This window comes from Acomys minous (assembly GCF_964271855.1).
Source record: "Acomys minous genome assembly, chromosome: 19".
In the NCBI taxonomy this organism is placed as follows: domain Eukaryota; kingdom Metazoa; phylum Chordata; class Mammalia; order Rodentia; family Muridae; genus Acomys; species Acomys minous.
Genome location: NC_140499.1, coordinates 62230922 through 62258093, shown reverse-complemented (window position 1 = coordinate 62258093; position 27172 = coordinate 62230922). Strand labels below are relative to the sequence as shown.

The 27172-nt window shown below is 45.7% G+C and overlaps 2 protein-coding genes across 33 annotated transcripts in view; both read left to right on the top strand.

Annotated features, from left to right (window-relative positions):
• The window catches only part of UBAP2L (ubiquitin associated protein 2 like), a 59020-nt gene extending 53970 nt beyond the window's left edge, over positions 1-5050 (top strand). For 9 of the 29 annotated variants that reach the window (XM_084769919.1, XM_084769917.1, XM_084769902.1 and 6 more), the window contains 4 exons: positions 1629-1696; positions 2747-2944; positions 3368-3418; positions 4222-4676. In XM_084769919.1, coding sequence (XP_084626045.1) covers positions 1629-1696; positions 2747-2944; positions 3368-3418; positions 4222-4317 — 413 coding nt within the window. In that variant the 3' untranslated portion in view covers positions 4318-4676. Of the gene's footprint in view, positions 1-1628; positions 1697-2746; positions 2945-3367; positions 3419-4221; positions 4677-4939 lie in introns of those variants that run through there. The other 20 variants (XM_084769922.1, XM_084769904.1, XM_084769900.1 and 17 more) reach the window with 7 other exon arrangements.
• A 1818-nt stretch (positions 5051-6868) lies between these two features.
• Positions 6869-22229, top strand: HAX1 (HCLS1 associated protein X-1). Of its 4 annotated transcripts, none has more exons than XM_084769946.1 (7): positions 6869-6965; positions 7599-7855; positions 8025-8212; positions 9942-9993; positions 10113-10219; positions 10588-10678; positions 10960-11215. In XM_084769946.1, the coding sequence occupies exons 2-7, from the start codon at positions 7624-7626 to the stop codon at positions 11043-11045; spliced, it is 756 nt and encodes a 251-aa protein (XP_084626072.1). In that variant the 5' UTR covers positions 6869-6965; positions 7599-7623; the 3' UTR covers positions 11046-11215. The 4 variants fall into 4 exon arrangements, with proteins under 4 accessions (XP_084626072.1, XP_084626070.1, XP_084626071.1 ...); XM_084769944.1 differs by having other exon boundaries at positions 6910-7084; positions 7599-7819; XM_084769945.1 differs by lacking the exon at positions 10960-11215 and adding an exon at positions 21411-22229 and having other exon boundaries at positions 6913-7084.
• The last annotated feature ends 4943 nt before the right edge of the window (positions 22230-27172 follow it).

Here is a 27172-nt window from a genome sequence, read left to right as displayed (position 1 = left end):
AAACTACCTATCTATATCCTGCGTCATCTCCTTTCCACATCAAACCTCACACTTTCATAACTGAACTTCAAGTTATGCCTTCCACCCAGGTTCTGTCAGATAGTCATCTGGGGTTTGAGAAGAGAAAGAAGAAAAGTCTCTGCTACCCACAAAAGAGTGTGATGTATTATTCCCTTTGTTTACTCTGAGCCTTCCAAGTATACAGTTAAGGCTTTGGAGATGGGGAAGTATTTTTTTTTCCTTGCTTTATTTCTGTGCTCCTGCTTTTTTCCCTTAAGATTGTGTTTGTCCCTTTTGAAGGCCACTGTCTTGACTTAGGATGTGGTAGGGTTTAACAGTTAAATTTTTCCCCTTGGTTCCAGAGGTCAAACCTTGGTCCTTGTGCTGGCTAGAAAAGCACTTAATCACTGACCAAATCTTTAAACCTGGAAAGAAAACCACTTCTATGGAAGGATTCTAAAGCGATTGTGGACTTAACTCCTGAAGGCTGCCTTTGTTCTAAGATTGGGTAGAATTTGAGTTCTGGAATTTGTGTGGAGACTGTTGAATGTGAGTGAGTGGAGGAGTCCTTGAAATTTTATCATTAAGTACGTTGCTTCTCAGAAAACGGCAAAACAAAACTCCATCAGAGTGCTCCCCATATAAAAGAATAGTGTAAAAAAACAAAACAAAACAAAAGAATAATGTACCTCTGGAAGCCAGAATCTAAGAGTATAGGGATGTAGTTTTTCTGGTTTTGTTTTTATCTTTACATTAATAAAGTCTTTTTTCAGCTGGGAATTCCTAGTTAAAATAATTTACTTTTAACATTTTTGTTCAAAATGTCTCTAGTGAGATGCTAGGTTATCTGATGGTTTTTCCTGTCTTTTTGATTCATTGACCTATATCATCAGGAAAGAAGAGTATAATAGTTCATTTCCGCTTGAAAACAAATTAAAATGGATTATACTACTACAGACTCCTTTAAACTGTGGTGGGTAGGGAATTTCTCTACAGAAACCATGAGTTAGGTATGAATTAAAGCTGTTATTTCATGAAGTAATGAAAATGACATTGACTTTATGTTCCGTATAGACTGAGACTACCCCTTACGATGTCCTCCTCATGCCTCATCACTAAAAATATAGAATTAGAAATTCATCTTTTGTCAGCCCCTTAAGTCACAAGGACATAACCCTAGAATTCCTAGAACCATAAAAAAACGAGGCTGGCATGAAGTGAGACTAACAACGAGTGCTCTGGGGACCACATGGGACTGTCCTACTTTAACAATGTGGTGCTAAGGATTTTGAACCACAAGAATGTCTATAGAACAGAAAGAGCCAAATGACCCAAGTCTTAAAGGGCAGAACCAAGTGGAGTTGAGAGTGATTCACAGTGAACACTAAGTTTATTGTATCCTTGCTCCCCTCAGAGCAGGTCACACATAGTATCTGTAATGGGTAAAAGAACTCTTAGGCAGCATTTGTCATGAATTCTGACATCTCAGAACTAATGCAAACATGGAAATATATACTAAAATTCCTTTGCAGTGCTATGGCTAGGAAGGTTGCAGACATCACTTGTCCTAGGAACAGAGTCTAGGCTGACAACAGACAGAGCTAATCCTCTGTTTCCTCCTCCCGTAGGTGTATCAGTCACATCCAGTAATACGGGCGTGCCAGATATCTCGGGTTCTGTGTACTCCAAAACCCAGGTAGGTGCCTGGTCTGGGTGAGAGAGATTGATGGGCATAGAAGAGGTGGAGTCAAGCAGGAGGTGGTAGCACGCCATCAGTCCCAGCACTCAGAGGCAGCGGCAGGCAGGTCGCTGTGAGTTAAGGGCCAGCCTGGTCCTCAGAAGAGAGTCCAGGACAGCCAGCGCTACACAGAGAAACCCTGTCTCGAAAAAGCGGTGGGATTGAAGTTCGGACAACCCTCAGGAGAGGTGTCAGGGACCTATCCTATGTTTCCTAAAATGAGTTGTCTCTAGATTTCAGTTTCTCTAAGACTTTAACTTTAGCGCTCTGAGGGGGGAAATGAGAAATGTCAGGCACAGCTGTGGTAATGTTGTCCTGGCCTCTTGACCAACCTACTTATTATATACCATTTTCGTAACTTTGCAAAAGAATAAACATAGGAACAAAGGGAAACTAGTTAATTTCATTCTTTGAAGGTCCATAGCAGTGGGAATATAATGAGGGATTTGTTAAAGGCATATGATATATTTACAGGAATGTCTTTTGTCATTTTTATGTCTTAACACCTTGCATACTCAAGAATACTGTTTAGAATGATGGATGGATGGATATATATCTATATATATCTATATATCTCTAGAGAGAGAGAGAGAGAGAGAGAGAGAGAGAGAGAGAGAGAGAGAGAGAGAGAGATTTAATTTATACTAAACTACAGAGGCAGGAATGCCCAAACTAGTCAGGGAATGTCCCTATATTCACATGAATTATCTTTATTTATTTATTTAATTATTTTGAGAAAGGGTTTCATTTTGTAATCCTGGTTGACCTAGAACTCACTGGGTAGACCAGGTTAGTCTCAAACTCCAGAGATCTATCTGAAACTAAGTAGTTAATTTGCCCAGGATCACAGCTCATTGAAAACGCAGAGCTAGGACTAAGATTTTTGAATATTTGACTTGAGGTATGCTACATGCTACTTTGTGAGGATAAGGGTGTTTGGGTCAGAAAGTCCTAGGATTCTTTTGATGATCCTTTTTTACTGTTTCTCCTCCTGTTCTCCTGGGATAGCAGTCGTTTGAGAAACAAGGTTTTCATTCCGGTACTCCTGCTGCCTCCTTCAACTTGCCTTCAGCCCTAGGAAGTGGAGGGCCCATGAATCCAGCCACAGCTGCTGCCTACCCACCTGCCCCCTTTATGCATATTCTGACCCCCCATCAGCAGCCACACTCTCAGATCCTTCACCATCACCTGCAGCAGGACGGCCAGGTAATAACCCTTCCCCTGCCTCTCCTTTCCCTTCCTCTTCCTTCCTATCCCTTAAAACTACCTCCCTTTTCCTTTTCTTAACCTTCCTTACCACCACCTTCACCCAGCCCTCACCAGTGCCAGCCAGGGGCACGCAGCACATACAGACACAAGCGCACATAACATGAGCAGTTAGCAAAGGAAACATGAAAGAATGGGCCAGATACCAATCCTTTGTCCAGTTCCTTTGGTACCTTTCTCCTCCTCTTCCTCCTCCTCCCATGGCACAGTTGCCCTCATCCTGTCAGACCTGGGTCACACCTTCCCTTTTAACCTCTCCCAGCCTTCTCCCTTCCCTGACATTACAGCTTTCCCTTCTAACGGTGGAGTTCTATTGTCAAAAGTTTGTCCCTTTATTTTCCATATATCCTGGTTCTGCCTCAGCTACCATATTTGCAGATGATTCTCTGTTGCCAGCGCCAGCAGGAGGAGCAGGTAATGAAACTGAATAATAATATGCTTGAACCAACTCTTTTAGTCCCATTGCACCTCCACAGCGTCACATACTGAAAGGCCTACCCAATCACAAATCGGGATACACAAACAGAAACACTATGCTAAGCTCTCTGGCCTCCCCATCCTCTCTCTTCCTTCCCCTCTCAACACCCTCTTTATCCTTTTACCCTTCCCCAACTCTGGAAAACACTTGGTTACCAGAATGGAAAAGATACTTGGGGCAGCATCTGGTGCCTGATGCCTCAGGTCTTTCCTACTTTGTCTGAATTGGTTTCACATTAACTAATGTGTGGTGGTGGGTGGCTCTGAAGAGTGGTAAGGAGACTCTTCAGAGCCCCAAGGAGGTGGTGGGGCAGCTAGAACAGGGCTTTCTTGCCCCCAAAGATAACCTTTTGTACTGGGGCATCTGTGGGCATGAGTGAGGGTGTTGTCGCTCACTTTGAAAAGGCCAGAATTCTCACAGTTGACCTTTTAGACCAGGACAGTGGATAGTGGGGAAGACAGCTGAACAGGAATAGAACCAACTCACCATCTTATCTCCAAAGTTTGCTTGTCCACTTTTCATTTTTCCTCTACTTTAAGGTTTAAAAAAAAAGTCACCTTTGAAAAGAGGCTATGTAGACCAAATTTTCTGTGCTTGAAAAGTAAACTTCATAGTAGGTTCTAAGTAAAGGAAATGAGAGAGCATGACTGTTTGCACATTTCCACTTGAAGGCGTTACAGATTGATCCCACTAACTAGACACCTTTTTCCTCCCCCATAACCCTCGCATCCCCCTGCAGACGGGCAGCGGGCAACGTAGCCAGACCAGCTCCATCCCGCAGAAGCCCCAGACCAACAAGTCTGCCTACAACAGCTACAGCTGGGGGGCCAACTGAGGCCCTGACCCTCTTCTCCCGGTCCCATCTTCTGAGAGGGCTTCTCAGCCTGGAAACTATGGAAACAGCATCAAAGAGAGAAAAGAATGTGGGGCGATTCCGCTGCTCCACACCCCCAGCGGCCCATCCCACACCTCAGCTTCATGTCTGTCCCATTCCTATGCCATCCCACCCTGTTGTATGTATTATAGGATTTGTATTTTCTCCTCCCGCCCCTTTCCTCTTCCTCCTTCCTCTTTGCATTCAAGATTATGAAACTTTGCTGTGGGCCTGCCTTTCCTTCACTTCTTCCTGTTCACCCTGGTGGTGTATGGGTGAGGTGGGAGGGTGAAACCCCCCAAATATATATCAGCCCAACAGCCCTAAGTCTCCTCCTTTATTATTAGGAAACCAAAACACACACACACACACACACACACACACACACACACACACAAACACACACGGTGTCATAAATATGAACAGCATTGTCAGATGAATTAGTTGAAGTGGTTTTTTTTGTACTGTGTCCTCAAATTTAATGGATTAATGTGTCTTGTATATATATATACATATATATATAAAAACGGAGAAAAAAAAACAAACTCTACCTTCAGCCTCTGCCCATTCTTGCTCCGTCTAGGATATCCTCACTCTCGTCGATGACCAGCTTGGTGACTAAGTGCCCCGTACCCACGGGGCCTCTTGTAGCAGGCTCGAAGGCTGTGGAATAAAGTGAAGTCTTTGCCCTTTATGAACTCTCACCTTAATGTGCTAGTATTTGCCCTTAAGGAAATTCCCTTTCACATTCTGTGACAGGAAAGAACCATCACAAATCTTCATTTCTTCTAGAAACTTCGTCATCTGCAGGAAGTGAAGGGGGAAGGAGCTAAGGACATTTAAAAGGAAAGGGGAAGGGAAAAAAAAAAAGACTGGGATTCTTTCAATTTAAAGGATTCTGAAGCCCAAAGCCAATTGTTAGCTGTTGGCTGGCAAAACAAAGGCTTAGGGCCCTTCTCCCTTTGCAGAAGTAGACTATAGTAGTTCTTACTGCCTAAGCTTTGGTTTTGCGACGGTCTCACTGTGTAACTCCGACAGGCTGGGAACTTGGTATGGAGACCAAGCTGCTCTCAAATTCAGAGGCCTGCCTGCCTCCATCTCTTGAGGGCTAAGGTAATAAGTACTTAGCACCACACCCTGCCCTGCCTGTTTAATGTGGCTCAGAAATGGGCCAGGTTGGTGCACCCCTTTAATCCCAGCACTCTGTAAGCAGAGGCAGGTGGGTCTCTGAGTTCGAGGCCAGCTTGGTCTACAAAGTGAGCTCCAGTACAGCCAAGGCTACACAGAGAAAGACCCTATCTCAAAAAACAACAAAAGAAATGCCCAATGTTGGGCAAGTAATGGTAGAGCAAGATCTGGGGTGAAGACATGGGGTTTTGGACTTGGATTGAAGTCCGAAAAAGGAAGTTTCATTGTTCTTTGTAAGAGCCTGAGACTCATCATATTGCCAAGGATTCAGGAGACTTTGTTTCAGCCTTCCAAAACTGCAAGTGTCCTGGCTGGGGTGGGGAGGTGCTGTGTTTACTTTGAGTCAGGGTTTCACTGTGTAGCTCTGTGGCTGGCCTGAAACTTCCTGTGTGGACCAGGTTGGCCTCAGATCCGCCTGCCTGTGCCTCCCTAGTGCTGGGATTAAAACGTACGCCATCTAATGTCATAACCGCACATTCTTTGTTCTTTCCTGGACACTTGAGTAGCTTCCCTTCCTACTCTACAAACCTTACCTTGGTTGCCATCTGTTTTAAAGGTTTAAAAAAGGAGCTGGTAGCCGGGTGTGGTGGCGCACCCCTTTAATCCCAGCACTTGGGAGGCAGAGACAGGCGGATCTCTATGAGTTCGAGGCCAGCCTGGTCTACAAAGCCAGTCCAGGACAGCCAAGGTTACGCAGAGAAACCCTGTCTCGAAAAAACAAAAAGCCAAAAAACTTCTTGTGGTGGTAACTGCCTTTAATCCCAGCATTTGTGAGACAGAGGCAAGTGGGTCTATTTGTGACCACCTAGGCCTATAAATTGAGTTCCTGAATAGCCAGGGCTACATGAAGAAATACTGTGTCGAAAAACAAAAGTTTAAAAATTCTTTATGGCCAAAAAAAAAAACAAAAACAAAAAAACTTCTTTATGGCCATGACTAACTCCCTACTAGCTGAAAAGATTCCTAGTATCTCCGTGTCTTTATTCAGCAGTAGGGAGATCGCGCTGATAGGAGCTTGGTACAACATTTTGCCTAACCTATAGTGTTGGACGTAACCTACATCAGTCTAGAAACAAACACAAAGTGGGTGTCTTCTGAGCCTGGGGTGAAATGGGCCTACGGACAGGCCGCTCCCTCTGGCGGCTACCTGGGACCATCCAGAGAGAAACGGAAACATCCTTTGGGGCCTGTCAGATGCGCAGGAAGAAGAATCACCTAGAAGAGATGTGATCCTTGGACTGTGGGGGTTCTGCAGGCCCATCCTCTTTCAAAACTGAAAGGTAGAGTATAAATGCTTCGTGTCTGAAGAGCGCCGTCAACCCCGCCTCTTCCTCCTCCGGGTTAGAGCTCTTTTACGACAATGCCGCGTCGTAGGCTTGCTTTCCGGCAGCGAATGCTGAACCCTGGCTGTGTCCGATAGGGTACGCAAGTTGGCGGTCTTGTGTCCATGGGCTGCAGGAGTTCACAGTTTCTAGTGCCGGTCGGGAATGAGCTTCTTTGATCTTTTCCGAGGCTTTTTCGGCTTTCCTAGACCTCGGAGGTGAGAGTAGTTCTGGGCTGGCCAGATGGGAGGGGCATTTGGGGGGACGCTCGACTCCTTCCTTTCCAGCCCCCTTCAACTCGTACAGAGAGAGAAAACAAATCTCAACCTTGAAAACACACCCCGCCCCAGTAACCAAAACGGTGGTTAAGAGGACAGAAACGGTACCTTTCTCTAGGCTAAGGTGATGCAACAGGGACCTGAGCAGAGAGGACAATGGGGGCTGGGGAGGAGGACCTGAGCGAGCCCTTGGGTGACTAGTAGTGGGCAGGGGGACCCTGAGGGAAAACCATGCGGGGGAGGTCTCTTGAGAGGTGTTGGGAGGTGCGGAGAGGGTTGGCTTAGAAACGGTACAAAACCTTGATAGACCTATCAGTGGTGTTTGGAAGCCAGCTCTCCAGTGTTTTCTTCAGCTGCCGAGACCCCTGCACTTGTCCCGTCTTGCTGCCCTTTGGGTTGATTTTATGGTTTAGACAGTGTTAAAATCTTGTGGCTTATCTGCCTCCACTCTCAGCCACAGAGATCCTTTTTTTGGAGGGATGACTCGAGATGATGACGATGATGATGACGAAGAGGAGGAAGACAGAGGCACGTGGGGTCGTGAGAGCCATAGGTTTGATAGTTTTCATCCTCCGGAGGAATTCGATTTCAGCTTCAGCCCCGGAGGAGGGATGCGATTCCACGGCAACTTTGGCTTTGATGATCTAATACGAGATTTCAATAGCATCTTCAGCGGCATGGGGCCCTGGACCTTGCCTTCTCACTCACCTGGTGTGTGGATTTCGCTGAGGGACAGCCAGTGGGTTTCTAGTGGGTTCGTGGGTGAAATAACAGACCTTGCAACGTATTTGGCGATGGATAGTATGCAAAATTTAATTTTAAAAAGATTTAGAGTTTTAAGTTCCTTCCTATTTCAGCATCACTTACCAACTTTCTACAGAACTTCCAGGTCCCGAGTCAGAAACCCCTGGTGAAAGACGGCGGGAGGGGCGGACACTACGGGACTCAATGCTTAAGTACCCAGATAGTCACCAGCCCAGGCTCTTTGACGGGGTCTTGGAGAGTCATGCAAGACCTGAATCCCCCAAACCAGCTCCAGATTGGGGGTCCCAGGGACCTTTTCATAGGGTAAGTACTCTGCTGCACCTGAACTGCAGTGACTTAGAACCCTTATTGGAGTCTCTTAAGAATTGAGCCCCGCTAATTAGTGCATTTATCTCGATTTTCTTCTTTGTTAGGCTTTTCCTTTTGAAACTTGGAGCTCACTATGTAAATTTAGAGATCTGCCTGCCTCTGCCTCTGGATTAAAATGTGTGCCACCACACCTAGCCTAAGATTTATTTTATTTTATTTTATATCTGTGAGTGTTTTGCCTGCTTGTATATCTCTGCACCACATGTACCTGGTGCCCACGGAGGTCAAAAGGGCTTTGAATCCCATGGAATTCAAGTTACTCTGCTTGTAAGGCACCGTGCTGTTGCTGGGACCTATAAACTACAGTCTCCTACAAGAGCAACCCCTCCCCTCTCTTCCTATTTTGTTTGTTTATATATGTATTTTGAGGCAGGGTCTTTTTGTAGCATCAGCTGACCGGGAATTTGCTATGTAGACCATGCTGGCCTCAAACTCAGGGATCTGCCTGACTGTGTGTACATTTGTTGGGTTTTTTGTTTGTTTGGTTTGGTTTGGTTTGGTTTTGATTTTTTGAGACAGGGTTTCTCTGTGTAGCCTTGGCTGTCCTAGACTCACTTGTAGACCAGGCTGGCCTTGAACTCAGAGCGATCCGCCTGCCTCTGCCTCCTAAATGCTGGGATTAAAGGTGAGTGCCACCATGCCCAGCGCATTTGTTGGTTTTTTGGTTTTGTTTTGGTTTTTTTTCCTGTTGTTTTTAAGATTTATTTTGTGTACGTGCGCCTGTGTGAGTTTGTATGTACCATGTGGGTGCAGGTGATGAGGCGTTGAGTCTCTTGGACCTCTCAGCTGCTGGATCCTCTAGGAGAGCAGCACGTGTTCTTCATTCTTCACCTCTGAGCCGTCTCTCCAGCCCTGTGGAGCTAGAATAGACTACAAAGGGAAAGTGGAAACATTCTGCTTTTTTGTTGTTGTTTTGTTTTGTTTTGTTTTTTGTTTTGAGACAGGGTTTCTCTGTGTAGCCTTGGCTGTCCTGGACTCACTTTGTAGACCAGGCTGGCATCAAACTCAAAGCCATCTGCCTCACAAGTGCTGGGATTAAAGGCATGCGCCACCATGCCTGGCCTTGCTTTTTTTTTTTTTTTTTTAAGATTTATTTATTTGTTATGTATACAGTTCTGCTTACACATAGGCCTGCACACCAGAAGAGGAAACCAGACCTCATTATATTTTGTCTTCCCTTCCCCCTCCCCCAGAGCTCAGGACTGAACCCAGGGCCTTGTGCTTGCTAGGCAAGCACTCTACCACTGAGCTAAATCCCCAACCTCCAGGACCTCATTATAGATGATTATGAGCCACCGTGTGGTTACTGGGAATTGAACTCAGGACCCCTGGAAGAACAGATAGTGCTCTTAACCTCAGAGCCATCTCTTCAACCCTAAGCTTCTTTTTTTAGATAACTAGTTTCAATTCTTGGTTAGGATACTGAAAGTGTAGGAAAGAATTTCAGGGAATCTGCAGGGCATGGTGGCCTTTAATTCCAGCTCTCGGGAGGCAGAGGCAGGCAGATTGCAGGGGATTTCAGAAATTCTTTTTTGGTAAAGTCCATAAAACTAAGGAGGAAGGTGTGTGAACCCAGGCTGCCCAAATGGAAGTATTTCTGGGGTTTTGGAACTTAAGAGGAATCTGGGGTCGGTTCGTCAGCTGTGTGTGGCTTCTTCTACAGTTGGATGATCCATGGCCTGTGACTCCCCATTCTAGAGCCAGAGAGGACAATGGTGAGTCTAAAGGGAGGGCACACTTTATTTTGCTGAAGTTCTCACAAAGTTTCTTCTGACACACTTGTCCTATTTTTTTCCTTCCATTCTCCTGGCTTTTCATCTCTCTGCCTGTCCAGATCTTGACTCCCAGGTTTCCCAGGAAGGTCTTGGTCCACTTCTTCAACCTCAGCCCAAATCATATTTCAAGAGCATCTCTGTGACCAAGATCACTAAGCCAGATGGGGTGAGTTGAGAGAGAGGAGTTTAAAAACTGGCTAGAGACGCAGGCAGATCGATGTGAGTTTGAGGCTAGCCTGGTCTACAAAGCGAGTCTAAGCCAAAAAACTGGCCAAAGAAGCTGGGCAGTAGTGGTGCATGCCAGTAATCTCAGGGCACCCAGGAGGCAGAGGCAGGTGGATTTCTGTTATTTTGAGGCCAGCCTAGACTACAGAATGAGTTCCAGGGGAGCCAAGGATATACAGAGAAACACTGTCTTGAAAAACCAAGGAAAAAAAAATGACCAGAGAATGCTCTGGAAAAAATGAGCCTGTATAAGAAACTACTCAAGTCAGCGCAGTGGTGTCAGGAGTAAGTTGGGACTTCTCCTTGCAGACAGTGGAAGAGCACCGCACTGTGGTGGACAGTGAGGGCCGCCAAGAGACCACAGTGACCCATCAGGAAGCACCTGACAGTTCCAGAAGTGGTAAGAGTATGACCTAACTGCCGGGCGTGGTGGCGCAGCCTGTAATCCCAGCTCTCGGGAGGCAGAGGCAGGCGGGTTGCTGTGAGTTCGAGGCCAGCCTGGTCTACAAAGTGAGTCCAGAACAGCCAGGGCTACACAGAGAAACCCTGTCGGGGTGGGGTGGGGCTGTGACTCAAAGGGCCCATCTATTAACTCCTTGGAGAAAAGATATGCCTGCCGTTGGACGTTTGATACTTCTCTGTGGTGTCTACTGGGTCGATACGTGTGGCTTTCTTCCCTAGATCCAGACTCTCAAAGATCTTCAGCTTTGGACGATCCCTTTTCCATCCTGGATCTGCTCCTAGGACGTTGGTTTCGGTCCCGGTAGCTTAGCTTTGTTAACCCTCAGAAGCCTTTCCACTCCCTTCCCTTGCCCATTGCCAATAAGCTTAGCTTTTTCTGTCATCCTAGGGTCTTGAGTGTTTGAAACAATTAATTAAGCATTTGCCAGTCTGTCATCTATCCAAATTGACCAATAAAGCCTTTATTTATGCTAAAGGTCTTGGTTTTGTCAAGGTTTTTTTTTTATTCCAGACCTATCCCGAACTTACAAAATTATCTTGGCTTGGGATTTTATTTTGTGTATGTACACCAGGGGTTGTACGCACAGGTGGGAGTCAGAACAGCACATGGGAATCAGTTTTCTCCACAGGGTAAGTTTAGGTTTGGCAGCATGTGTTTTTGTACATTAAGGCATCTCACCAGCCCTTCATTTTTAAAAAATATTTATTTATTTATTATTATGTATACAGTACTCTGCCTGCATGTACACCTCCAGGCCAGAAGAGGGCACCAAGTCACATTATAGATGGTTGTGAGCCACAGCATGGTTGCTGGGAATTAAGCTCAGGACCTCTGGAAGAGCAGACATTGTCCTTAACCTCTGAGCCATCTCTCCAGCCCCATCATTATTATTTTTTAAAATGCTTTTTCCATTTCCAAAATAAAACTTAATAAATGAGAGTTAGACACAAAAAGAGAAGGATTTCGTTACCGAGGAAATAGATAATTCCAGTAACATTTCTAGAAAAGGATATTTCAGATTACAAAAAAAGGTATTTCTATAAAAGTACAATAACTGCTTCCCTAAGTACAAGCCCACTAAGTGAATAATTCATGAGATAATTTGCAATCTTCAGGCAAGTAAGGTTTTTTGTTTGTTTGTTTGTGTTTTGGTTTTGAGACAAGATTTCTCTGTGTGGACTCTTCTCAGTAGACCAGGCTGGCCTGGAACTCACAAAGATCCACCTGCCTCTGCCTCCTGAGTGGTGGAATTAAAGGCGTGCGCCACCACTGACTGGCTAACTGTGCTCCTTTTTTAGGTTTTTAAATTCTGGACTTGATCTTTTTTTATTTAATAATTTAATTAATTTATTCAGATTACAACTTAAATGTTATCCCATCACTTATCTCCTCCCATTCCCCCCTCCATCCCGCTTTCACCCTATTCCCCTCCCTTAGGTCTATGACCAAGGGGGACCTCCTCCCCCATGATATGGTCACAGTCTATCAAGTCTCATCTTGGTAGCCTGCTTATTCTTTCTCTGAGTGCCACCAGGCCTCCCCACCAAGGGGAAGTGGTCAAATATGGGCACTAGTGTTCGTGTCCGAGTCAGTCCCTGCTCTCCACACAACTGTGGAGAATGTCCTGTCCATCGGCTAGATCTGAGTAGGGTTTTTTTTGTTGTTGTTGTTTTAATATTTATTTATTTATTTATTAAGTATACAGTGTTCTGCCTGCACATACATCTGCATGTCAGAAGAGGGCACCAGATCACATTATAGATGGTTGTGAGCCACCATATGGTTGCTAGGAATTGAACTCAGGACCTCTGGAAGAGCAGGCAGCACTCTTAACCTCTGAGCCATCTCTCCTGCCCTGGGCTTGATCTTTATATATGGAATAAATCAAGAAACCAAGTTTATTTTTCCCCATGTGGAAAAAAGTATATTAATTATATAAGTATTTATAAATATCTCACCTGAAGCCGGGCGTGGTGGCGCACCCCTTTAATCCCAGCACTCAGGAGGCAGAGGCAGGCGGATCGCTGTGAGTTCGAGGCCAGCCTGGTCTACAAAGCGACTCCAGGACAGCCAAGGCTACACAGAGAGACCCTGTCTCGAAAAACCTAAAATAAATAAATAAATAAATAAAATAAATATCTCACCTGGATGTGATGGTACATTTATTTATTTATTTATTTATTTATTTATTTATTTATTTATTTTTGGTACATGCCCTTAATCTCAGCTTTTGGGAGACAGAGAGGCACACATATCTCTGAGTTCGAGACTAACCTGATCTATATAGCTAGTTCCGAGACAGCCTTGAGCTACATAGAGAGATCGTCTCAAAAAACAAAATTGCATGCAAACATACAAACAACACCGGGGGTCTTTTGATTCAACAGTTAATCCACTTGTCTACTTTAAACCTGTTTCACACTTTTTTAAAAAAGATTGTTTTTATTTTATGCATATAAGAATTTTGCCTACATGAATGCATGTGTACCATGTGCATGCCTTGTGCACTGCGAAAGTCAGAAGTGGGCATGGGATTCCATGGCACTGGAGTTATAGGCAGTTGTGAGCCAACCATATGGGTGGTAGGAAATGAACCCAGGCCCTTGAAAGAGGGAGTAGTCAATGCTCTAAACTGCGGAGCCATCTCTCCAACCCTCGTGTATCACTTTTAAATATGCTAGGGCCAGGTGTGGTAGTGCCACCTTTAATCCCAGGCAGGAAGAAGAGTACTACAAGTTTGAGACCAGCATGGCCTACTTAGTGAGACCCTATCAAAAATATAAATGTCATGCTTGTCTTTAGTAGATGATATCTTCCCATTTTCTTATTCTGCTCCTATAAATTTATATAAGAATACAATTGCCGGTCGGCGGTGGCGCACACCTTTAATCCCAGCACTCGGGACGCAGAGGCAGGTGGATCGCTGTGAGTTCGAGGCCAGCCTGGTCTACAAAGTGAGTCCAGGACAGTCAAGGCAACACAAAGAAACCCTGTCTTGAAAAATCAAAAAAAAAAAAAAAAGAATACAATTAATTTTTCCAATGAGCTTTTCAGTCATAAATATAAATTAAGCCAAAGATCATCAGATATATAAGAAAAAGCTTTTTTTCTCGCTGTCCAGCCATCTTGGCTGCTGATCTTGGTTGGAGATTGTCCTGCACTTAAGGCAGGAAGACGGTGGCCACGAAGACAAAAAAGTCTCTGGAGTCTATCAACTCTGGGCTCCAGCTGGTTATGAAAAGTGAGAAGTATTTCCTGGGATACAAACAGACTCTGAGGATGATCAGACAAGGCAAAGTAAAATTGGTTTTCCTCGCCAACAACTGCCCAGCTTTGAGGAAATCTGAAATAGAATACTATGCCATGATGCCGGGTGGTGGTGGCACACACCTTTAATCCCAGTACTCGGGAGGCAGAGGCAGGTGGGTCGCTGTGAGTTTGAGGCCAGCCTGGTCTACAAAGCTAGTCCAGGACAGCCAGGACTACACAGCGAAACCCTGTCTCAAAAACAAATAAACGAAAAAGAATACTATGCCATGTTGGCTAAAACTGGTGTCCATCACTACAGAGGCAATAATATTGAATTGGGCACAGCGTGTGGAAAATACTACAGAGTATGCACACTGGTTATCACTCACCCAGGTGATTCTGATAGCGTTAGAAGCATGCCAGAACAGATGGGTGAAAAGTAAGCCAGGAAGGTTTTCCTTGAATAAAGCTTTGCCACAGCTCCTTTAAAAATAAAAAGAAGAAGAAGAAAGAAAAGAAAAAGCCAGGCATGGTGGCATATGCCTTTAATCCCAGCACTTGAGGCAGAGGCTGGCCGATTGCTGTGGTTTCGAGGCCAGCCTGGTCTACAATGAGTCCAGGACAGCCAAAGCTACACCAAGAAACCCTGTCTTGAAAAACCAAAAAAAACAAAAGAAAAAGTTTTTTGCTGGGCATGGTAGTGCGTGCCTTTAATCTCAGCATTCAAGAGGCAGAGGCAGGTGGATCACTGTGAGTTGGAGGACAGCCTGGTCTACAAAGTGAGTCCAGGAGTCAGGGCTACACAGAGAAACCCTGTCTCAAAAAATAAAAAAGCAAAAATACTTGTTGAGCAAACAAATTTCTATGGTTTTAGAAATATGTTATAATAATGTATGAAAATGTTATAATGCAACTGCTGAATTGTCTCACTAGGTACCTGACCATCTTTGCTCTGTCCTTAGCATTCACATGGTAGAAAAGGACTAATTTCCATAAGCTGTTTCCTGACTTTTCACTATGACACATATGTGCCCATGACACACTCAATGTCATGTAATAAACTAATATAACGATCCAGTGAGAGTTCAGCAAAAAGAGCACTCAGCCGGGGAGGGGGGCGGGTAGTGCACACCTTTAATCCCAGCATTTGGGGATCAAAGGCAGGCAGATCTCTGAGTTCGAGGCCAGGCTGGTCTACAAAGAGTTCCAGGACAGCCAATGTGGCACACAGAAACCCTGCCTCAAAAGCATTGAGTCTGACAACCTGAGTTCAGTCCCAAGGGCCCACACGGTAGGAGGACAAACAGCTGCTCCCATGAGTTGTCCTCTGACCCCACACATATGCACATATACAAAATAACTGTAATTGTTCATGGGGAAAAGTTAACAAGAAAATATAGTAAGCTGCGCCCAAATGCTTTGTAGGTGACACAAAGCCTGAGTTGGAGTTTTGTGTTTTGAGGCCTCATGTTACTGAGGTTCGCCTTGAACTCGCAGAGATCCACTTGCCTCTGCCTCCTGAGTGCTGGGATTAAAGGTGTATCACCCCCAATCAAAACATTTTCATTATTTAAATTTTATATTTATAGATGTTTGGGTTGTATGGGAAGATTGAAGAAAAAAGAGATACTAAAAGATGAATTTAGGGGGCTGGAAAGATGGCTTAGAGGTTAAGAACACATACTGAGCGGGGCATGGTGGCGCACACCTCTAATCCCAGCATTTGGGAGGCAGAGGCAGGTGGATCGCTGTGAGTTCGAGGCTAGCCTGGTCTACAAAGTGAGCCCAGGACAGCCAGGACTGTTACACAGAGAAACCCTGTCTAGAAAAAACAAACAAACAAAAGGATGAATTTAGGCCTCTCAAGCAGCAGGAAGATCAGTCTTTCAAGGGCTGAATGTTTACAGCTTCTAGAAGCACTTCTTTTTGAAACAGGATTTTTTTGTGTAGCCTTGGCTGTCCTGGACTAGCTTTGTAGTCTAGCCTGGCCTCGAACTCTGCCAGTCTTGGGAGGCAGAGGCAGGCAGATCTCTGTGAGTTTGAGGCCAGCAAGTTCCAGGACAGCCAGGGATATACAAAGAAACCCTGTCTAAAACAACAACAACAACAACAAAAACGAAGTGCTCTCTCTCTCTCTCTCTCTCTCTCTCTCTCTCTCTCTCTCTCTCTCTCTCTCTCTCTCTCTCTCTCTCTCTCGCATGTGCACACACACACATACTGCACTGGGTCCAGGAGCCTCAGTCACCTAGATTGAGTTAGGTGAGTCTCCCACTACCAGTGAGTTCTCCACTCTAAACTCAAGAGCAAGGCAACAAGACCACACCGACAAAAAGAAGATTCCTAAAGGAGAAGACAGTAATTTTATATTTCTTATGTGTAAAAAACACCACTGCAGCCAGGCGTTGGTGGCGCACGCCTTTAATCCCAGCACTCGGAGGCAGAGGCAGGTGGATCGCTGTGAGTTCAAGGCCAGCCTGACCTATAAAGTGAGGCCAAGACAACCAAGGCTACACAGAGAAACCCTGTCTCGAAAAACCAAAATAAATAAATTAAAACACCACTGCACATAAAATAAAAATAAATTAGAAAAAAAGATTAGAGGTAAAGATGATACTATTTCCTCACTTTTACCATGTTTTTTGTTATTGTTATTTTTTGTTTTTTGAGACAGGGTTTCTCTGTGTAGACCAGGCTATCCTGGAACTCTGTCTGCAGACCAGGTTGGCCTCGAACTCAGAGATCCACCCACTTCTTCCTCCAAGTCCTGGATTAAAGGTGTGCCCCACCGTGCCAAGGATCTTGGTTTTTTATGTAATCGTTTATTTACCTACACCTGCCACTTCATTTGAGCCATGTTTTCATATTGTAAAAGGTTGAAATGCTTTGTCTTTGTAAAATAATTTTCTCTTGCAGTATAATTTCGATAAATTTCTGCCTGTTGTTGGCTGTCCAAAAGGGGATCAGTCAAGCTGGGCTCAGGGCAGATAGGAAGGCTGATGTAAGGCAGATGCTGAACAAGGTATGCCCAAACTTAGACAGCAGGAAGGTGTGGGAGTTGAAAGTTGACTCTTTTTAAAATGTTTTAAAGTACTTTATTTATTTACTTATTTTAAGCGCTGGTGTTTTACCCACATGTATGTTTGTGGGTGCTGGCAATTGAGCCTGGGTTGTCCGAAGAGCAGATAGTGCTCTTAACCAGTGAGCCTGAAAGTTGATTCTGGGCAACCACATGGTGGCTCACAACCATCTACAATCCAGTCTGATGCCCTCTTCTGTCCTGCAGGTATACATGCAGGCAGAGCACTGTATACACAATAAATATATCTTTAAAAATAAAAAAAAATAAAAAAAAAAGATTCTTTAGCTGGGCATGGTGGTACAGTCCTTTAGTCCCAGCATTTGAGAGGTGGAGGCAAGTGGACCGCTGTTGAGTTTGAGGCTAGCCTGGTCTACTAAATGATTCCAGGAGGTCAAATTCAAAAGGACTAGCCCAAGTGATTCGTCCCAGAGACTAAGCAGAAAACTTAAGAGACTAGACAGAAAACAGAGACTGGACAGGAAAACATACAGCTAGCTTTTCCAGCACTTGGCCATTATCCTAGTTTTTTTGGTTTTGTTTGTTTGTTTGTTTGTTTGTTTGTTTTGAGACAGGGTTTCACTGTGTAGCCTTGACTGTCCTGGACTCACTTTGTAGACCAGGCTGGCCTCAAACTCACAGCGATCCACCTGCCTCTGCCTTCTGAGTGCTGGGATTAAAGGTGTGCACCACCACGCCCAGCTATCCTAGTTTTTAAAGGCTACCCAAAGATGTTTTTACCCCCAGACAGCAAGAAGTAATTTTAAGAATACAAGGCCCCTATTCCCAAAAGGTGGGTGGGCATTTTTGATTATTTGGTGGGTTATGAATTGTCATGGTAAGGGAAGAAACAAAGTAAAGGTTAAAATCAGGGATCTTTTTCTTTCTTCTCTCTTCTCTCTTTCTTTTTCTCTTATCTCTTTCTCCTATCTGGTGTTAGGGGAAAGGGACTGATGAGAGAAAAGGGAGGGACATAGAATTATAGGATAAAAGGTAGATTATTGAATCTACTAGTCTCAACTATTATGTATTGGTATGGATTGTTGTATATTGGTAGAAATTTAAGATTATTTTGTTCAACTCTTGCCTAATGTATCGTACATCATTTGAAAATGTGATGTAGAGTTCTAGTCTTATGAAAGTTAACCACTGCAAACTGTTCAGGATGATTGGAGACACAAATTAGTAGTCTCTTGTGTATGTTTTCAAGGCTAAGCAGTTAGTACATAGCTACAAACAAGCGATGTTGCTCTAATATACTATAATTGATAAGTAGATAGAAATGATGATGCAGTCTATAACAGAAGGTAAGTGGGTGGTCTTCAGACACTTCAGAGACCTGCGGAACATGGCATTTAAAATATTGTAATAATAAAGGCTTTCTGACAGAGACACATCTGCTCCTGGCACCACCTCTAATCTACTTCAAATAAGATGATAGGCATCAAAGAAACAAATGTGGTAATAAGCTGGGCACTGGAGGGGGGAAAACAACGCAGAAACTGTCCTTCGACTGCCCGTAGCAGGCTGTCTGAGCAAACTGTGAACAAGCAGGAACACTGACTGCCCAACTTTGCAGGGACTAAGTGGTCAGTCCTTCAAAATTCCTGCTTCACAGAAAAGCCTGCCAGACACTCTGGGCCAGCAGGCTGGAGACTGGATGCCCCAGTGACCCAGAGAAACCTCTGGTGACTGTCCAGGCAGTCAGCTGTCTCTCGTTTCTGTAGTTCTGGAAGCTGCTCGCTCGATGTTTCCTCAGGTAATAAATATTATTTCCTTCTAAAGTCTCTGATGGGGTGGAAGACTAGATAGTCACAGGCTTACTACAACTAGGTTTAGTTGTTTAGGAACTAAGACAGTGTTTTAGGTCTACAAGGTGTTTTCAGGTCTAGACAGATGCTTTTAGGTTGGTAGATTAAGAAAGCGATCTAGGTACAGCGCCTAGGACTCTCCAGGACAGGACAGATAGTGGAATACTTTTCCCAAGGATGCCAAATGTGAATAGGCTGACACTGTAAATGTGTGGGTGTAATTCTTACCTCATAATTCTAGTAGTTGTTCTTACTGTATTTAACAAAACTGTATTTGAACAGAAAGGGGGCTGTGTGATGGAAGTTTTGGTTTCTTTGTCATCTCAGTTGTGTTATGTAAATACGTTTTGGTTCTAATCCCAAGTGTGGCATTTTAGTTTGAGCTTTAGCTGGTCCACACCTGTTGTCTCCTAGGGGTGTGGCTTTTGCCTGCTGGTAACAGCCTTCCTCGGGCAGCACAGAGAGGGTGTGGCCAAAGCTCTGAGGTATAAAGGAGAGACAAAGCGCCTGTGGTGGCCTGCAGTGTTCGTGTGTGGCATGTAGCAGTTTGGAGCAGACAGCTGGAGAGAAACACTTCCGGGTGCAGCGGCTGGAGGAGAGTGCTGGCTGCGTCTGCTGTTGACAGGAGCACAGGCAGAAAGCGCCCAACTGACCCTAAGGAGCTGGGAGAAGTAAAGGGGCCCCCTCTGCCCACTAGCCTTCTCCCCTGTGTTGGGTTGGGAGGGAGGTTAAGGCTTAAACACCCCAAATAAATTAAGAGTTTAAAAGAAAGAGCAGAAGCCGGGCATGGTAGCGCACGCCTTTAAATCCCAGCACTCGGGAGGCAGAGGCAGGCGGATCGCTGTGAGTTTGAGGCCAGCCTGGTCTACAAAGGGAGTCCAGGACAGCCAAGGCTACACAGAGAAACCTTGTCTCAAAAAACAAAACAAAAAACGAAAACAAAAACAAAAACAAAAAAAGAAAAAGAAAAGAAAGAGCGGAGCTGGAGAGACGGCTCAGAGGTTAAGGGCGCTGGCTGCTCCTCCACAGGTCCTGAACTCAATTCCCAGCAACCATGTGGTGGCTCACAGCCATCTGTAATGAGATCTGCTGCCCTCTTCTGGCCTGCAGGTGTACATGCAGGCAGAGCACTGTATGCATAATGATAAATAATAAATCTTAAAAAATAAATAAAAAGAAAGAGCGCTATTCACATGTGCTGAAGCTTAGTGCCTGCGGCAGGTATTCCTGACTTAGAGGAGGGTAGGGAAACAGTCCAGAAGGAAGGGTTAGTGTTCTCACAAGTCCCATCAGGCTCTCATTAGCTTCTGTGCACCCCAACCTAGAGGACTATGGTATCCAGGTTATTGTTGTTGTTTGCTTTTGTTTATTTTTATTTTTGTTGTTATTGTTGTTGTTTTTTTCGAGACAGGGTTTCTCTGTGTATCCTTGGCTGTCCTGGACTCACTTTGCAGACAATGCTGACCTCAACTCACAGAGATCCACCTGCCTCTGCCTCCCGAGTGCTGGGATTAAAGGCGTGCGCCGCTTCCTTCTGCCTACCTGTGATGTCATGGTTTACCTGCCACGGGGGCGTGGCCCTGCCCAGGGTTATATAAAAGGGCAGACCTACCTCGCCCCTCTTCCTCCCCTCTCTCCTCCCTCTCTCCCCTTTCTCTGTCTCTGTCTCTCTGAGGTCCCCCTCTCCTTCTCCCCCCCATGCTCATTTAATAAACTCCTCTACAACATAGTATCTGTGGCCTGGCATCTCACTATCTTATCATATTATTATTATTATTATTATTATTATTATTATTATTATTATTAGGTTTTTAGAGACAGGGTTTCTCTGTGTAGCCCTGGCTGTCCTGGACTCACTTAGTAGACCAGGCTGGCCTCGAACTCACAGTGATCCGCCAGCCTCTGCCTCCCGAGTGCTGGGATTAAAGGCATGAGCCACCACGCCTGGCATTATTTTCTTATTTTTTAAACCATAACCACCATGCCCAGATGTCTAATGATCTTTAAAAGATTCCCCCCCCCCCCCGGGGCTGGAGAAATGGTTCAGTGGTTAAGAGCACTGACTGCTCTTCTAGAGGTCTTTAGTTCAATTCCCAGCAACCACATGGTGGCAGCTCACAATCATCTATAATGTAATCTAATGCCCTCTTCTGGCCTGCAGGCCTACATGCACTGTATAAGTAATAAGTAAATAAATAATTTTTTTAAAAAGAAAAAAAAAAGATTTTGTTTCCTTATAAAGAGTGTTGTGCCATCTGGTGGGCCTACTTTGACCTGGAGGGTTGGTGAAGAGTTTTAGGAATTTTCCATTGATTAGCTTCAGGGAAGAGCAATTTTCTTTTCTCTCTCTGAAGCCACTCTGTGTGTTGCAAGGCATATCCCCAGGAATGGTCCGTCTGGAGCATGTCCCCAACTTAGGCAGGCCTCTGTGGGTGTGGTGGGGACAGTGCTCCTAGCAGCGGGCTCGGCTGCCTGATGGCCCAGGCTGTGCCCTCTCACATTCTCCTCCACCCTCTGTCCATGCCCTTCGCAGAGGGTTGCTGCAACCTGGGACGGAAGGAGAATGCTGACTGAGAGTTGATGGTCTCTTGGTGAAGTACACTGCTGCATGCTGTCCCTGTGTCCACAGAGCGGCGGCACAGGCACAGCCCACCGGAAAGGCACACCCTGGATCTGCTTAGACACCACTGCTCTCATCTCTGCTGAGCCTGGACATGGGGAAAAGGACACTGAATGCTGTCATTGAGGATGAGCCCATGTAACCAACCCTGTGGCTCCCTATGCTGCAAAAGGTTCCCATATGGACTCTCTACATGTGTCTCTTTAATGTTTTCTTATACCACATACTCAGAGATTATTTTCTTACAGCTATAGTTTGGACCTGTAGCTTCTTCTAGGAGGAACAACTTTTTCTTTCTCTTTCTTTTCTTCCTTCTTTCTTTCTTTCTTTTTTCTATTCTGAGAACATATATTTTCCCCCCACCCAGAGGAGCTCTTTTTTAATTAAAAAATTTTTTGTGGGCTGGAGAGATGGCTCAGAGGTTAAGAACACTGCCTGCTCTTCCAAAGGTCCTGAGTTCAATTCCCAGCAACCACATGGTGACTCACCACCATCTATAATGTGATCTGGTGCCCTCTTTTGGTATGCATGCAGGCAAAACACTGTATACTTAATAAATAAATGAGTCTTTAAAAAAATTTTTTTTTGTGGGGCTGGAGAGATGGCTCAGTAGTTAAGAGCACTACCTGTTCTTCCACAGGTCCTGAGTTCAATTCCCAGCAACCACATGGTGGCTCAAAACCATCTATAATGTGATCTGATGCCCTCTTCTGCAAATAAAGCACTCATATACAATAAATAAATATTTAAAAAAATTTTTTTGTGTGTGTGTAGCTGAGTGGTGTGGCCCGTGTCTTTCTTTACTCCCAGCACTCAGGAGGCAGAGGCAGGAGAATCCCTGAGTTCAAGGCCAGCCTGGTCTACAGAGTGAGTTCTAGACAGAGAAACTGTGTCTTAAAAAACAAAGATAGCTGGGCATTGGTGGTGCACACCTTTAATCCCTGCATTCCAGAGGCAGAGGCAGGTGGATCTCTGTGAGTTCGAGGCCAGCCTGGTCTACAAATTGAGTTCCAGAAGAGCGATGACTGTTATACACAGAAACCCTGTCTTGAACCACACTCCCCCCCCCCCAAAAAAAAAACCCTATGTCTAGATGTTTTCCTTCACATATGTATGTCCACCGCTTGCCTGATGGTCACAGAGATCAGAAAAGGGCACTGAATTCTCTGGAACTAGATTTACAGATGGTTGTGAGCCACCATGTGGTTGCTGGGAATTGAACTCAGGACCTCTGCAAGAGCATCCAGTGCTCTTAACCACTGAGCCATCTCTCCAGCCCTAAGAAAAAGGATCTTTCTTTTTCTTTTTTCTTTTTTATAAAGTGCTCTGCCACTAAGAGGCACACCCTTGTATTTTGAAAGATTATTTATTTATTATTATGTATACAGAGCTCTGCCTGCATGTACATCTGCAGACCAGAGGAGGGTATCAGATCACATTATAGATGGTTGTGAGCCACCATGTGGTTGCTGGGAATTGAACTCATGACCTCTGGAAGAGCAGTCAGTGCTCTTAACTGCTGAGCCATCTCTCTAGCCCCCAAGAAAAGGGATCTTAACCGAATGGCAGGCCCCTCCAGGGCCTTTGGAGGGTTTTTTTTTTTTTTTAAAAAGAAGGGTTCTTTTTAAAATTTTTTTTAAAAGATTTATTTATGGGCCGGGCGTGGTGGCGCACGCCTTTGGTCCCAGCACTCGGGACACACACACACACACACATATAAAACATTAAATTTTGTGCTTGTTTTAAGTATCAAAGAGTTCGTTTGTTATCATTATGTCTGGGGCCTGGCCTGGCCTGGCCTTTTGAAAGTGACACACTTCCTCCAACAAGGCCACGCCTCTGAATCCTTCTAGTCTTTTCATATAACACCACACTCCCTGGTAGGTGAGCATTCGAATATGAGCCTGTAGGGGCCACTCTCGTTCAAAGACCCACATTCCATTCCCTGGTCCCCACAGTCCTGGAGCCAGATCACAATGCAAACATGTGTTCAGTTCCACTTCAAAAGTCCCCATGGTCTATAACAGTCTCAACACTGTTTAAAAGTCCAAAGTCTCCTCTGAGTCTCATGACAATCTCTTTCATTTGTTTGTTTCCCAGACAGGGTTTCTCTGTGTAGCCCTGGCTGTCATGGACTCACTTTGTAGACCAGGCTGGCCTCGAATTCACCGGCCTCTGCTACCCAAGTGCTAGGATTAAAGGCATGTGCCATCATGCCCGGCTTTTCTAGCAATCTCTTAACTGTAATCACCTGTAAAATCTAAATAAAAAAGCAGATAACATACTTACAACATACAGTGGCACAGGATATACATAACCAGTCCAAAAGAGAGGCCAAAGACTATGGTGAGGAAACATTGAACCTCGTGTGAGGCAAAGTCCTCGCTTGGAAGGCACTGCCCAGTGTGGGAGGTAGTTGTGTGGTCTCTGCAGCCAGTATTGCCAGAAGCTAGGGCATAGGCACACTGCTTCTGAGGGGGGGGGATGTTTGGAGTGCTGTTAACTAGTTTACACTCATGATCTTTTAAGATTTATTTATTATTGCGTATGCAGTGCTCTGGCTGCACATACACCTGCAGGCCAGAAGAGGGCATCAGACAACATCATAGCCACCATGTAGTTGCTGGGAATTGAACTCAGGGCCTCTGGGGGAGCAGTCAGTGTCCTTAACCTCTGAGCCATCTCTCCAGCCCCACACACCTATGATCTTAATACTCAAGAGGCTGAGGCAGCTCAATTGATCTTGAGTTCTAGGCTGGCCTGGGCTACCTGGGAAGACCCCGACTCAGCCCTGTACTCAGTCCAGCAATCATTACTGAAGCCTATTGTCTTCAGTGCAGACTCTGGATGCCTCTTCAGTTCTCCTTGTGCCCAAGGAGCTCAGGGAGATGTACATTCCACGTGAGAGGCCCTGGAGAATCCCAGGCAGAGAGGAGACCTACATATGAATTCACTTAGCCACTGTGAGCATGAGGGCATGCCGGGGCGTGGCTCTGCATCTTCGTCTGTAGAACAGGACCTATGGGTGGTGAGGGAGAAGAGACACAGCTCCACTCTGTCACTCTCAACAGCATGAGGACGTTTCCCAAATTTTTATGGCCCCTGACTGAGATCAAATCAGGATTCATGGTTTTGATACAGAAAAGAATTTCAGCTGACGTGGTGATAGTGGCGGCCACGGCAGGTGGGTCTCTGTAAGTTCCAGGACAGCCAGGACTACATAGAGAAACCGTGTCTTGAGCTCTCTTCTCCATACCATCCTGAAACCCCAGACACACACACACACACACACACAAAGACAGGGTGTCAACACACACTAAGGGTGTCACTATGTAGCCCTGGCTGGCCTAGATATTTAGACCAGGATGGCCTCAAATTCAGAGGTCTATCTGTCCCTGCTGAAATAAAAGGAATGCAACACCATACATGGCGAGTTGAAGATTTTTAAATTAAATTTTTAATTTTTTTTGGTTTTTCGAGACAGGGTTTCTCTGTGTAGCCTTGACTGTCCTGGACTCACTTTGTAGACCAGGCTGGCCTCAAACTCACAGTGATCCACCTGCCTCTGCCTCCCGAGTGCTGGGATTAAAGGCGTGTGCCACCACGCCCGGCTTTAAATTAAATTTTTTAAAAAATATTTTTTATTTAATTTTAACTTATGTGCATTGGCGTGAGGGTGTCAGATCTTGGAGTTACAGACAGTTGTGAGCTGCCATGTGGGTGCGGGTAATTGAACTCAGGTCCTTTGGAAGAGCAGGCCGTGCTCTTAACCACTGAGCCATCTCTCCAGCCCCAAGATTTTTAAATTAATTAATGTTTTTTTAAATTTTTATTTATTTTGAGACAGGGTTTCTCTGCGTAGCCCTGGCTGTCCTGGACTACCTTTGTAGACGAAGCTGGCCTCAAATTCATGAAGTTCTGCCTACCTCCCAAGTGCTGGGATGACAGGCGTGCGCACTGCCCGGCTCCCGTCAGCTTCACCAACCTCATCTGTCAACGCCTGAACAATGGCTCCTTGGATCAGGTGAGTGTGCGAGGAAGACATGGTTACTCCCAACCCTTGCCTTGTTTGTTGGGGTCCCAACCCATTGTTCAGATTGTGGGTGGAATAGAGGGCTAGTTCTACCTTGGCATGGCCAGCGTCTGCTGGACAGTGGGCACTGAGGTGGTGAGTGGCATGGAGCCTTTGAGCGAGGGTGGGCCGATGAAGCACCCATGGTTCTGGGCACCTGAGTGCTGATTGTGGGGCTGTTAGCGATCCTAGACAAACACAATAAAGGGGTGGCTGCAGGCTGGGGCCCCGTGGCTGTGGACCGCTGATCCTCACCATCTGACTTTCCGTGGGTGTTGATTGTGGCCTTCCACTCAACCCTGCCCGGCCCACAGCCCCTCACTCACTCTGCTGGCTGGGCCCTGAAGTGTTCAAGTAGGAGACAGCTTCTCTCGGTACAGTCTGCGACTCACTTCTTGTCAATCGCCTTGTCCCTGTGTAGCAGGCTGGCCTCCTCCACAGAGCCCCTCCTGCCTTCCACGAGCTGGGATTGCACGGGCAACCATGCCCAGAGCAAGCTCTTTCCACTTACACGGTTCTCTTGCCCTCTTTTTTTTTTTTTTTTTTTTTTTTTTTTGCTTTTTGTTGTTGTTGTTTTTCAAGATAGGGTCTCTGTATTAGCCTTGGCTGTCCTGGACTTGCTTTATAGACCAGGCTGACCTTGAACTCACATCGATCAGCCTGCCTCTGCCTCTGCCTCTGCCTCTCTTGCCCTCTTTTGTTTGTTTGTTTGTTTGTTTTGGTTTTTCGAGACAGGGTCTCTCTGTGTTAGCCTTGGCTGGCCTCAAACTCACAGCGATCTGCCCGCCTCTGCCTCCCGAGTGCTGAGATTAAAGGTGTGCACCACCACGCCCGGCTCTCTCTTGCCCTCTTAAACTAGTGCTCCTTCTTCTCCTGGCAACCTCTCCCTGCCCATCCCCCACAGCTCTCCTGCTCCCCACCCCTTCTCAAGGACACAGAGGTGTCCCTGGGCATGCTGCTTCCTGGGCTCTATCCATCCACCCATACAAGGAGCCCTACTCAGCTAACTCCCCAAGGCTGGACTAAGCTCTGCTTTGGGTCTCTTCCTAAGTGCTTCCCATTCATGAAATGTGACCCCCAAACTACTGTGGGATCTGTCACGACAGGAAGTAGTGTGGGACCCGCCTTACCATTCCCAGCTCACGGGGAGAGGTGCGTCGAAGAGCCACCGTTGACATCTCCTTTTTGTCCCCCCACCCCCGTGCTGGTCATGATGGCTGGTGGTGGGTGCCTGTGGTGGTCCCTACGGTGGGGGCCATTTCTAAAAGGTGAAGGCAGCTCCTCGGTTCAAGGCTTCAGGCTCGGGAACTCTAGCTCAGCTGGAGTGTGAGCTGTGATGATGGCGACAAACCTTATCTCACTCTCCAAGAGCACCATAAGCTGGCCAGCTTGCAGGCCTGATATTCTCTGTACTAGTATGCCTGACCCAGGGACACTTCTGTTTACCCACTCCCGCTATGCCTCCAGAGGACAAGAACAGGCGGCTTGGGCTAGGGAGATGGCTCAGAGGTTAAGAGCACTGACTGCCCTTCCAGAGGTCATGAGTTCAATTCCCAGCAACCACATGGTGGCTCACAACCATCTATAACGAGATCTGGTGCTC